The sequence below is a fragment of the Dendropsophus ebraccatus genome, chromosome 11, assembly GCF_027789765.1.
Source record: "Dendropsophus ebraccatus isolate aDenEbr1 chromosome 11, aDenEbr1.pat, whole genome shotgun sequence".
NCBI lineage: Eukaryota > Metazoa > Chordata > Amphibia > Anura > Hylidae > Dendropsophus > Dendropsophus ebraccatus.
In genome coordinates, this window is record NC_091464.1 from 53,073,545 (window position 1) to 53,087,137 (window position 13,593).

Below are 13,593 nucleotides of genomic sequence, written 5' to 3' on the forward strand. Positions count from 1 at the left end.
GACTCATCCTCACAAGAAGGAGCTGCCTGGTGACGGTGACGACAGTAATTAGGTCTGCGTGAGTCAGGACACTTCCTGGTGGGGGGTGGAGGGGGGAAAAGACAGGGAAGGGAGGCAGATAGGTGATTGAAGCACGTTACAGAGTTATATAACTTTGTAATGTGCTTCAATTACTGGGAAAAAGGTTTTCATGGCACTTGTCCTTTAACATCTGTAGTAGTGAAAATTATGAAAACGCTTCTAAAAAAGAAGATAATGAATCACCTACAAATAAACAATTTGATGTATACAAATCAGCATGGCTTTACTGAGGGCCGATCATGTCAGACTAATCTCATTGATTTATTTGAGTATGTCGCACAAGTGTTAAATAAAGGTCATGCTGTAGATATCGCCTATCTGGACTTCAGCAAAGGCTTTGATACAGTTCCTCATAAGGACCAATAGAGTAGTTAGAGAAAATTGGACTTAGTCCCTGGATAGTTCAGTGCATTTTTGGTTGGCTGAAGCATAGATATCAGAGGGTTGTTGTTAATGGTGTATATTCCAAGCAGAGACTGGTTACAAGTGGTGTGCCACAAGGGTCTGTTCTGGGTCCTATTCTTTTTAATATGTGTGTAAGTGACATAGGAGAAGGTTTGGTAGGTAAGGTTTGTCTGTTTGCTGATGACACAGAGTGCAATAGGGTTGATATTCCTGGAGGTGTCAGTAATATGGAAAATGATTTAGCTTTACTAGATAAGTGGTCCAAACTATGGAAACTTTCCAAATCTAAAATAATCCACATGGGGAGAATGAATCCTCTGAGTCACCAGCTACAGTTATAACCAGAAGGAAGAGGGAGATTGGGATCCCACTGCATAGAGCTCTGGTGAGGCCACATCTGGAATACTGTGTCCAGTTCTGGAGACCTCACCTAAAAAAGGACATTGATAAAATAGAACGGATCCAAAGACGGGGTACAAAAATGGTGGAGGGTGTCAGGGTTAAACCATATCAGGAAAGACTTAAGGATTTCAATCTGTATAGTCTGAAGGAAAGAAGGGAAAGGGGGGACATGATTAAAACCTTTAAGTATGTTAAAAAACTAAATAAGGTTCCGGAGGGAAGTTTTTAAGAAAAAAATGACCCACAATTTTTTTATTGACCTCTTGAAACTTTTTAGCATGGGCATGTTCTTTAGAGAAGTTTTGAAATGCTTCAAATGCATTACATTCAGTTTTTAAATGCAAATGATTGGTGATGCACATTTACGCCTGCATGCCTAACATGCCGATTAGACAAACTTAGCCCATTTTTTGCCATTTTCCTCTCTCCTTGCACGCATGTTTCTTATAACACTATAGATAACTCTTGCCCCTTATGCATCTGTTGCTGCGTGACTATAAAGCACACATTTCTGTCACCCCGCTTCTCCGCTTGCTTCAGGATTATCTCTGACGGAACAGTTTCTGTTTATTTCTCTTACGAGACATCAAAACATATTTTTTTTTTATCCTAAATGCAAGCAAGGAAATGCCAGAAGAGGATTCTATAAGCCAGGCAAAGGGATGAGTGTACATTCACTAGGGGAGGGAGAGTGTGCGGTGTCAAGGCTGGGGGTGGGTGTTCCCTATGCTAGTTGGTGGTGAGGGCTTTGTGTGTGTCTGTGAATCATGACTTTGTACAGGTGGCAGCTGCTGAGCATGTCACGGGGAGGTTGTGACTCACTGCGGGAGGCCCGACATTACTGAATAGGCACCCAGCTGCTACAATACTACCCACGCACTGCCGCTGGGCCACGCAGCGTCATCTCTCTGAGGGATGATCTGCAGGCCTTGAAATGTTGCTGAGCCAAGACATGTCTGGCTGGCTGAAAGGACTTTGAAAAAGGTGACAAGGAGAAGAAGCTCTGCAGCTTTTATTCTCAGAGGACTGCTAAATCTTTCAGTGAAGCTAATAAAAGGAGTTGTTAGATCATCGGTTATACATACATATGAAAATGCATTTGGAGGTTGTCAGAACTGGAGACATTTTTCAAGGCTAATGCATTGCAAAAACACTGTACTGAAGTGACTGAGTGCACAAAGAAGATTGTATTTAGACAGGACATGACATGGGCTTTGCTTAAAGGGGTTGTCCAGTTTTATCCAAATAAAGTTTTACAAGCTACATATTCTTTGTATTTTGAATTGTAATGCCACAATGTTTAGTTTACAGGAGAATATTTGTGTGTAAAAATGGAAGTTGTTACCAGTCAGTATAAGGGAAGTATTATATGGGCAGACGTGTGTTAAAGGGTCAGTGCTTGTTTAAGGAGTCTGCTTATCATCTGCCACCCTTTAATTCTATCATTCATGGCTGCACATCCTCTATTACACAGGGAGATGTGTGGCCGATGAATGATGGTCTTTAAACCTATTTAATAGATGCGATCAGCCAACAAGTAAACATTTGCCTCTTCATCAGCTAATCGCTGGGCCTATGACACAGGGCTAATATAATGGTTGCTATATCCCCAGGATCAAGTGGTGTAGTGCCAAGGAGTAAGGGTACCTTTGATCATGGATCATACTGTTGTCCTTACTGTTTTACACCCGAAATTTCTTCTGTATAAAATCAAGCTGTTTACTGCAAACCCTGACTCTCTGGGTGTAAGGACAAGGGAGGTAGGGACAAAATGAGACAGTGGGCCCTGAGTCTGAACCCACCTACTGTCCCTACTTACTTGCCTCAATCGGCCCTAGGCAACCGCGGACAACCACGAAGACGTTCCCTATACTAAATAAGTGTAACAAAGAACAAGACAGACAGACAAACACAATAAAGGGAAGTCAACAAGCCAAGTCAGAACCAAACGGGCAACGCAGTACAAAATCAGGAAACAATCGGATAGTCAAAGGTCAAGCGGGAGGTCAGGTAACAAGTCGAGCAAGGAGAGGAATTAGGAACGGGGATCGCAGGAATAGACAGGAGGAGCTGGGATCAGGGTATGAACATTAATAGCCAGCAGAGAAGGACTGACTCTGCTTTCTTTTATGAGGATCAAGAGCACGGTATGGATCTTCATTGGACCTGCACTCTGATCCTCAAGGTTCCAGAAAGGCAGAGGCATGTGTCAATCACAGATACTGCTCAACTGAAGCAATCAGGTCTAGCAGTGATCACTAACTCCTGCATTGCCAGGAAGCTGAGAAGCAAGCGGGTGTATCACATAAATGCAAAAACAGGCCCAGTTCACACCAGGCTCACTGCACATTCCTGACACTGGGCTAATTTCCCATTGGGGTGCTCCGTGCCTTACCATCCATTCAAGAGAACAGCAACAAGTGGTGATACCTCAAAAATGTCTGGGGACTTAGCATTGGGACCATTGGGTACAATTTCTTAAATCTATTGCTTCTTCAAGAATAAAAGCCCCTGACATGTACCAGAATCAATGCATTATGACTGTGTCAGTGGTGTGTAGCAGACTGTAGGATTTATAGCCACTAAAATCTGCGGCTCTGCAAAGCTGCCGCCCTGAGCAATAAACTCATTTCACCTCATGGCAGAAGGGGTCCTGATTGGTAAGTATATGTGCATGTTTGCAGCAGGGATAAAAAAAACTGGAATGCCACTTTAACTCCCACTAAACAGTGAATGGGGCCCTTTGCTTCCCGCCATATTCTTTGTATTGTGCAGGTGTCAAGTTGATCAGCCAGGGTGCCAAATCAGGCCATTAAAATCCCCTTTAAGTTGTGTGTATCAATGTAGTGCTACACTTCATTATCTGTTTTGCCAGCTGTATTGAAGATGCCCAGAACTGACAGTGGGAGCAAAAATATGGTAAAACAATTGCTTAGATTTACCCATCCAGTCCACCAATACGTAAACCACAGGTGTCGAACCTGCAGCCCTAAGGTACAATTCCCATCACGCTAATGCAGACATGAATGGAATTGTAGTTTTGCAACAGCTGGACAGTCACGAGCTTGACACTACTGACTTAGACAGTGTAAACCTAAGCTAACATAAACTGTAGCATACCTTTTTAGTAGAAGTTGGCTTCCTTCCTGCGTCTTGAAGCAGCATCACAGCTTAGACTAGACGTGTCAAACTCAGGCCCTCCAGCTGTTTTAAAACTACAATTCCCATCATGCCTGGACAGCCAAAGCTAAAGCTTAAGCTGTCCAGGCATGATGGGACTTGTAGTCAGGGCAGTTTCTAGGTCATTTCGGCAACAGGGCGAATCTTGATGAAAGCGCTCTCCCTCCCCCACCCCCCCACCCCCCCACCTCACTCAGTTTAGCCCTGGGGAAGGAAGGAGGGCTTTTATCAAGATTCGGGTTATTAGAAAGAAGCAGTGTGTGTGTTGCGGCATAGAACAGTGTTGCACCCCTGCCAAATAATGTTCCACTGAATACAAAATCATTATACAGTGACTCACAGGTGACGTCTTCTTTGATCTGACGGGTCCCTTTTCCGGCCCGGCCTCCATGACGGTTTCTTTAGGACCTGCCAGACAGACATCTTAGGCTCCGCACTTCCAGCAACTTCCTTCCCCTTTCCCCACTTATAAGGTCCCAAACTGTATGCTGGGAAAGCTGGTGACCTCCATTATACACTGACATACAGGATGCTGGGAAAGCTGTGTGACCTAAATTACACTGACATACAGGATGCTGGGAAAGCTGTATGACCTCCATTATACACTGACCTACAGGATACTGGGAAAGCTGGGTGACCTCCATTACACTGACATACAGGATACTGGGAAAGCTGGGTGACCTCCATTACATTGACATACAGGATGCTGGGAAAGCTGTATGACCTCCATTATACACTGACATACAGGATACTGGGAAAGCTGGGTGACCTCCTTTACATTGACATACAGGATACTGGGAAAGCTGGGTGACCTCCATTACACTGACATACAGAATGCTGGGAGACCTCTATTACACTGACATACAGGATGCTGGGAGAGGTGGATGACATGTAAACTTTGGGGGGCGGGGCTTATCACTGGGACAGGGCTTATCGCGCGCGGGGGGGGGGGGGGATTATTGGGACATATCTGGGACTCCCTCTGTGCAGGATTCCCCCACCAGATACTCACCTGTCACCCTGCAGCCTCCAGCTCTTCTTCTTGGTATGTCCGTCCTCTTCTGGCTTCCGGTGCAGGCAGCCACCTGTCATACACAGCCACCTGCACAGGAAGCCCCTGTGTCTCTGCCCCGGCTGCTGTTTCCTTTAGCTGTGCGTGCTGTACGCACAGCTAAAGGTCTCTCTGGCCGGGGGTTTTGGAACTTAGATTCCAGATACCCTGGCCAGTCCTGAGGATGCAGGGGCTGCGGGCCGGGTACTGTCAGATGCCGCAGGGCGCCCCCTAGCTGTGGGCGCCCCGTGCGGTGGCCCGGCTCACCCGCCCCTAGAAACGGCCCTGCTTGTAGTTTTGCATCAGCTGGTGGGCTTGAGTTTGACATCCCTGGCTGAGGGTCCGTTACACACACAGATTATCTGATTATCTGATTTTTGCAGCCAAAACCAGGTATGGACTATAAACAGGGAACAGGTCATAAAGGAAAGGCTGAGAGTTCTCTTTTTTCAAATCCATTTCTGGTTTTGGCTGCAACAATCTGGCAGATATCTGTCAGATAATCTGTGTGTGTAAACGGACCCTTAGACTGTCATTTCTTACTCTTTGAGACTAAGAACATTGTAGTGAACTGAACAATTGTGGCTTACTAGAATATTTATTATAAAGCAGGGTGATAGCGGGGTGTGCAGAGCTTTATGAAAGTGGCAAAGCACTCAATTATTTAACATTCTGGAACCGTTGTCAACTGCATTACACACCAAGAATAACGCACACATCTCTTCTAGGTTTCTCTTCTTGCTTTCTCAGTACGTGTCTGCCTTTCTTCATTTCTTCTTCCGCTAACCATCAGCTTTGTGTCCACCGCTTTTTTTTTGCATAATCTTTTTTCCTGTCTCAATGTCATTATCTGTTTCTAAGCCTTCTCATATCTTTGATGCTTTATTCTTGGAAATGGCCGGGGCAGTATTGTGGATACTAGAATGTTTGCAGATAATTATGCCTCTCTAGTCGTAAAATGCAGCGTGACTCAGAGAGCAAGAACTGTACAACCATGGGTGTAAGTACAATATGTAACTTTTCAGCCACTAATCTGCATAGTCTAAAGCAGGTCAAAGGCTTCACGTCCTGCACTACAAAGAGGAATGGTCCAGTAATATATTTAGCCGAGTTCTGTCCCTTTCTATCTGCTTCATAGCCCATGACTTTTTAAAACCTTTGTACCTATACAATAGTTTTCTTAACAATCGACTCGTAATGTAAAAACCCTGGGCTAAAAAAAAACAATCTGAATAACCCTAAAACAGGTCCCTTTCAGTAAGGCCTCAGGCACTTAGCCATACTATAGAGTAGAAATGAGTGCTACTTGAGCATACTCGAGTCCGATCATTCAGCATTTAAATATTGTTGAAGAAGTTGAATGCAGCCCTAGGGAGTCCTGGAAAACATTGATACAGCCATAGGCTGTATCCATGTTTTCCTCGACTCCCTAGGGATGCATCCAACTTCTTAAGCCACCATTATTCAAATGCCGAATGATCAGACTCAAGCGTGCTAAAGTAGCACTCATTTCTAGTGCAGAGTAATAACAGAACTCCTATTTGTGTGTTGAAAACCTTGTTGATACCTTTAATGTATTATGTAGAAATACAGAATTTTTCCTGGTAATGTGAATGACTGCTACATCAGTGATATGATAATGATATGCTCCATCACATGCCTTATATAGAAAGCTGTGTTCTTCATAGGGTCTAGATGACAGCACCTTGGCTAGTTCCATACTAAAGAGCCGCATGGCGTTTATGCAGTTATGTCTTACAGGTTTCAACTCATGGGGCCTAGGTGGTCTAACCAATCCAAGACTGAGGGACTGAATGAGATTAGAAAAACACTGCAACTGTCAGGAACCGGACAGCAGGACAATACAAGACAGTGAGCCCTGACGCTGAACCCCGCCCACTGTCCCTACCTGCTTGCCGCTATCCGCCCTAAGATGGCGGCGGGCAACTTGGGGGCGGTCCCTTTACTGGCTTGGAGGGACACAAAGACAAGACAGACAGACAAAACACAATAAAGAGTAGTCCACACTCCGGGTCACAACAATCGGGCAGGCAGCTAGCAGGAATGGTCAGAAATACAGGCAAAAAGGTCAGAATAAACAGAGCAAGAATAGCAGAACCAGGCAGAGACAAGCTCAATATCAGCCAAATACTTATGGGGAACCAGGAGACAGTTCCAGCCCCCTATTGGACAAGGCTCCTGGTTCCAAACAGAATCACCTGCGGATCAGAACTGGCAGCAGTGTAACTCCTTCATAGCCAGAACACAAAGCAGACGGGTGGGGCTGAACACAATACTAGAAATAGACCAGTGTTCAGACAGGGTTCAGGTACTGCACAAGACACACAAAACACTGAATATCAGCGCCATCTCAGCCGCGCAGCACGAGCTGAGGGGCGCACGGAGTTCATCCCAGGCACATTCATGACAGCAACTTTCTAAAACACAGTACTATGTTGTGAATAGACTGCTGGGATGTCCTACTGCATACAAGTGTGGTAGTGTCCCTGGAAGAGAGTAGCCATGTGTGTTTTTTTATTTTTTTTAAACAAAATCTTTTATAACCATTTTAAAGGGATTCATTCATTGAGAAATGGTTTACTCTTTTTTCAGAAACAACACCACTGTTGTCCATGAGATGTACATACTGTAGAATTACATTTTATGGATATATTGCAAAAGAAAAAACTTAGTTAATGGAGAAGTGGGGCTGTTTCTGGAAAACCCTGTTTTTTATACTGGACAATATAATTAAATTTTACTGTCATTTCAAACAATTTTGCAGAAATCAATTGTATTAGCGAGGATAAGAAACTCTGTAATAGGCTTTATTAGGCAAAATAGCTTCCTTTTTTACTGACAAAACTTTTCCATGTAAAAGAGTGCCTCATTTTCCACAACCTCTTTAACAAAGGCCTGATGTATTAGGGTATATCAGATATAATCGGGAGGGGGTGTAGTACCATCTCAATAAAGATTTGACAGTTGCTTCCTCATGTAAAGCACATCTAAATGCTTTGTAAACATGTTGCCATTTTTAAATGGCCACTGTCACCAAAAGATAAACTTATATATTATGCTTATACTAACTTATACTAACATATACTTGTATATGTTATAGAGACATAACAAAAGAATTTATTGGTCAGGGTCTGAGCATTTAGACCCCAGCCAATCAGGAGAATGAGAGGCCGGAACTTGTTCTCTTCAAGCTCTTTGTCAAATGACCAAGACCAATGACTGTAAGTTAGGGCCCTATTACACGGGACGATTATCGTGCGAAAAATTGTTAAATCGTTCTAATTTAAACGATAATCGATCTGTGTAATTGCAGACAATGATTGAAAAATCGTTTGTATGTCGTTGATCGTTGATTCGTTCGCTGTAATTCCACATTTGTTTGCTCAAGTTTCGCATTTTTTCACTAATCGTTCAGTGTAATAGCACATTGCCCATCGTTTTTCTGGGATCAGAAGGAATAAATGATCATAGTAACGATTGCAATAATGATCGTAACTAACGATTATCATTCTGTGTAATATGGTGAACGATTTCAGGTTAACGATAAACAATCTCGTTTGCGATCGTTAATCGGTAATCATTAAAAATCGCTCAGTGTAATAGGACCCTTAGTCATGCCAAAGTGCGTTTCTCTCTCTACTTGTTCTACTGATTGGTTGAGGTCTGAGCACCTTCTGCGACATGTCAAATGCAATGCTTGATTTAATTGGTTTTCAGAAACATGGTAATTTTTTAGTATTAGACCTTCTTTCTACCGTCTGTATCTGGGATATCAGAAGTAAAATATTACTGAACAATATGTATCCAATAATAAAGATAAAAAAAATAAACAGTTTGGATGCCAACAACCAGTCAGAGCACCTGCAATGTAGATTTTCACTAATATTAGAAACATACATAAAGCAAAAAAGCTCCTGTATACTGTGGTGCACATTTATTGGGTCACATTGTACTGAGCAATGATATTCTCTGTTTGTATAGTAAATATTGGCTTTAGTCAGCAATATTCATAAAAACGTAGGGACCAGGATAAGAAAAAAAAGCACTGTTGCCAGCCTTTTATTGTAGTATGTATTCTCAGGCCATTCACTGGCTACTACCAGCAGTAGTTAGTAAGCAATGATATACAGGAATGGGCTGGGTACCAGGATTTTTGATGCCCATTGAGGGCAGTAGGACACGTTTCTGCATGTGACTAATCAATGATCCAAAGAGTACAGTAGATTTTCTACTAAATTAAATATCTATTTTTTTAAATAATGGAAGGTGCGACACTTGTCTTTATGAAGGCTGATTTTAGAGAAATAGGAGGGTCTTAGAAGAGATACAATTACAATTTGGTGCGGACAAGATTTAAAGCAAATCTGACCAGCCCCAGGGTCTGCCTTTCTCCTAGGGCCAGTATTGTGACACGTTTTATTATGGTGGCACGGCGAGGCAGGGTGTCACTGAGGTTGGGCCTAGAGCATTTGTATCCTAGGCCGGCAGCGCCTCTCTCCCTGCCTTCATCCAGCCCAGGGGTGCACTAAAAAAAGAAGAGAGCCAGTGAGGCACTGCAGGCCTAGGGCACAGATGCTCTAGGCCTCACCTCATTGAGACCCTGCCTCACCGCACCACCAGAATAAAACTTGTTTTTTGTCATAATACCGCCCCCGGAGAAAGGCCGGCCCGGACATCGTGTGATGACAGCTAGAAAATGGTACTGGTGGTTTGGGTGAGTGGCAGTCAATGCAAATTTACTTTAATGGCTACAAGGTAAAGTTCAGGTAAAATATTGTGCATCTAGTGTTACCCTTGCTTGAATTAAAGGTATACGTTGTTATTCCTATGTACATGAGAAGCAGCACTACATCATATAAATAGTTTTCCCTCTACTGACTCCATCTCTGTCACTGGTCCCTGTGCTAGTGGGTTAAGGCTAGCCTCTATAAGGTTTCCCATACATTGCGCACACACACACACACACACACACACAAAAGAGGGCATTCTGCTTCCTTATATCTTTGTAGCACACCATTAAAATCAGCAGCATGGAGGACATTACAGTGCAGTGCTAAACAGTATAAGCTGTAAATCCAGCACTGGGGTGAGATTTAACACTCACTACGAGCTGCAGCCCTGTGTACGTATGTTTGTCTTTGCAGTTAAGTCCTCATTCCACTCCCCTCTCTATAGTCTTTAACTGGCAGCATTTTCTGAATTTTTCTCAGTTAACTGGTAGCTAGAGATGAGTGAACCGGGTTTGGGTTCGAGTCTATCCGAACCCAAACGATCGGCATTTGATTAGCGGTGGCTGCTGAACTTGGATAAAGCTCTAAGGTTGTCTGGAAAACATGAATACAGCCAATGACTATATCCATGTTTTCCACATAGCCTTAGGGTTTTATCCAACTTCAGCAGCCACCGCCAATCAAATGCTGAAAGTTCAGGTTCGGATGGACTGGAGCATGCTCCAGGTTCGCTCATCTTTACTACTGGTAGTGCATCTTTAAAGACAGATTGTGTTTCCTTTTTTTTTTTTTTTTTTTTTTTTTTTTTGTAGGGGATGATAAGTGAAAAAAGAGGCATTTTACATTACCATTTAAATTCCTCTAAATATTGAAAATAACTTATTTGTGGCTTTTTTGTTTGGCGGTAACTGCAAAAGATGTAGTGAGGCCTGTTAGCAAATTATCAATAGAAAATATAGATAATTGTGATAATTGTGAGGAAAACAAAGTTGTTGTTTAACTGTAAGTAAGTAGCAGATAAATCTGTAGAGTGCATGTTGTACACAGGGTTTTCTACCTAAATTTATCTTGTCCATACCGTGACAATCCAGTTTTGACTCATAGTCTGGTTGTTAGGGATACACATCCTAACAACCAGTGCACATCCTAGCAACCCGAATGTGACTGTTTGCTCATCTCCACAGCTCTGGGCAGAGAAGAACAGAGAGAGATAATGAAGATGCTTCAACAGTGCAATGCAAACCAAATCAATGCAAAGAAAAATTGGGGAGGGGGGGAACCTTTAAATTACTCTTTTTTGCTGCAAGGTTTGGTGGTGGTCAAAGAGAAAAGGGTTCAGGACTAGTATCCGATCTGTCAAAATGGTTGGGTTTGGCAATGTTATGCCACCCTAGAAAGTCCTGGAAAACATGGATACAGCCTATGGCCTGCGTTTTCCTGGCAGCCCTAGAGTGGCATCCATTTCTGATGCGGAACCTGAAAATTTTGATAAATCTGTTCACAAGGAGTCCCTCTGGAGGGTCACCATGTAATTAAACAATTTCCCAGCAGTGTTGTCTGTCTGGCAGGGGTTTCAGAAGCTCGATCTGCAGCGATCAGTTGATTGTGAAGCCACCTTGATCTAAAAATGTGGTTTTCTACATGTGACTCCTTTACCCACAACTTTTTCAGTTCCCTTTCTAATTATTAATGGGAGATGGCAGCAAAGTGGAGATTAGCTGTGTCCTAATTCTTGATATTTACTCTAGTGTAGAAGTGGAGCAGTTCTCTATAGGAAACAGATTCAGGTTTTATTTTTGCATTGTGGTTTTTTGCATTGTAGGTCTATTACGTTCCAATCTATCAAGATTATTGCATTTTACCTTAAAACAAATGACTGAGCCAGGAAGGCCCCCATGAGAGTCGTTTGTGCAAAATGTATGGTGTAATGAAATAAAACTAATTGGTTTATCATATAAACAGTTCAGTATTGACCCCCCCCCCCCCCCAACACACACATACACACACACACTACAGCATAGCTAAAATTCCTAATATCCATCAACATTAGATTTACTAATTCTGATATCTATGTAATATAGCATCCTTAAAGGACAACTCCGGCAGGACCCCCCCCCCCAAAAAAAACCACAGACACCATACTCACCATCCCTCCGGTGACGATCGCCACTCCATTCGCCCGCCGTGCGCCTCACCGTCACCTGCGTCCGCTGTCCAGCGATGTCTCTTACTTCTGGGTCCATGGGAGAGAAAAGGCTGCCAGTGCGCTTGCGCAGCGACAGCCTTTTCATTGGCTGGATCACATTACATGGCTTCCAGCAAGCTCAGCCAATCAGGGGGGGGGGGGGGGGAGTCGGGGGTCCGAAAGTGGGGGAAGGGGGCCAGACCTGGTATTTTACCACATTACAAAGTAATATAACTTTGTAATGTGTGTTAAATAAGCCAAAAAAAAATTTTTCCGTGGGAGTTGTCCTTTAAGTGTTATTATTGGTTACAACTAGTGATGAATTAACTTGACAAATGTTCAGGTTTGTGCGTGCCTCCCGGTGCCTGGAGAAGCTGGATGCAGCCCTAGATCTGCCATGAAAATATGTATCCATGTTTTCCAGGACTCCCTAGTGCTGTGAACCCATGTATAAGTGATAGATGGAAGATATAAAGTAAGAGAAAATATCCATCAGCACTGTGTCTAATGGCCAGGAAATATTTCTGCTTCCATGTGTGATGAACTAAACTTAAAGGGGTATTCCACAGACTAAAATAATATTATTTTTTCTAATACATTGCTTCAATAAAGTTACTGTATATTACTTTGTTTTATAACTTTTATTAAAATATTTTTTGTTTATTTACATAACCACTTCTGTTAGTGACAGCAGTAAGGACTACAGTAGGACTACATACTGTGCAATTCCATGGGTCAGATCTACTAAAGGAGTCACTGTACGGAAAAGTGAACCGCTGACAGTAGTATGAACACTAAGTCTAATGTAAGGGAAATACGGCTTCATAGGAAAAAATGTGTCCATTGGTTTCTTACTCAACAAGTAAAGCATCCTGACAGGTTATCCAGGGATACGGTTACCAGATAGACATTTGGGTAACTCTTACAATTTTTGGGAGAGAGAGAATTTGGAAAAGTTAAAAAAAAAATATGGGCCGACCTTCAGATAAGATCTTTTCATAGAATGCGAAACTAATGATGTTTAAGTGCTTGTACAAAAATAACGTTCTCTAGCTTACTCTGCAATATAGTAATGTGTTAATGTCACGTTTGAGCCGCCCTCCTGTGTCGGTCTATCAGCACTCTCTCCCTGTGTCTTGCTGCTATTGCTTCCTGTATATAATAGGACAGCTGCTGCTTGTCATCACCTATTCTCACCCTGCTGATTCTCTCCACAGAAACCAAGGCAGAGTTGGAAGAGCTGATGTCGGATATCAAAAAGACAGCCAACAAGGTCCGCTCCAAGCTGAAGAGTGAGTGCTCACCACCTCTCATCTACTAAACAGCCCTCTTGTCCAGCAGCTTCGGTGCTGTGCACTCTACATATAAGAAAGAAAACACCTGATATATACCCCAGTGTCCTAGTGAAATAGCCCACAGTGTTAGGAAAGGTGAATCAAAATTGCAGGATTTTATTATTGAAAGGTATTTATTTTCGATAGTTTTTATAGACAGAAAAAACTTCCAGCACATCGACCAGTTAGCTGTGAAATAGAATT

At 42.8% G+C, this 13,593-nt stretch overlaps 1 protein-coding gene across 4 annotated transcripts in view; it reads left to right on the forward strand.

Moving 5' to 3' along the window:
• The window catches only part of STX1A (syntaxin 1A), a 105,980-nt gene that overhangs the window by 78,446 nt on the left and 13,941 nt on the right, over positions 1 to 13,593 (forward strand). For all 4 annotated transcript variants that reach the window (XM_069946301.1, XM_069946303.1, XM_069946304.1 and 1 more), the window contains exon 4: positions 13,273 to 13,347. In XM_069946301.1, the coding sequence (XP_069802402.1) occupies positions 13,273 to 13,347 (75 nt within the window). The remainder of the gene's footprint in view (positions 1 to 13,272; positions 13,348 to 13,593) is intronic.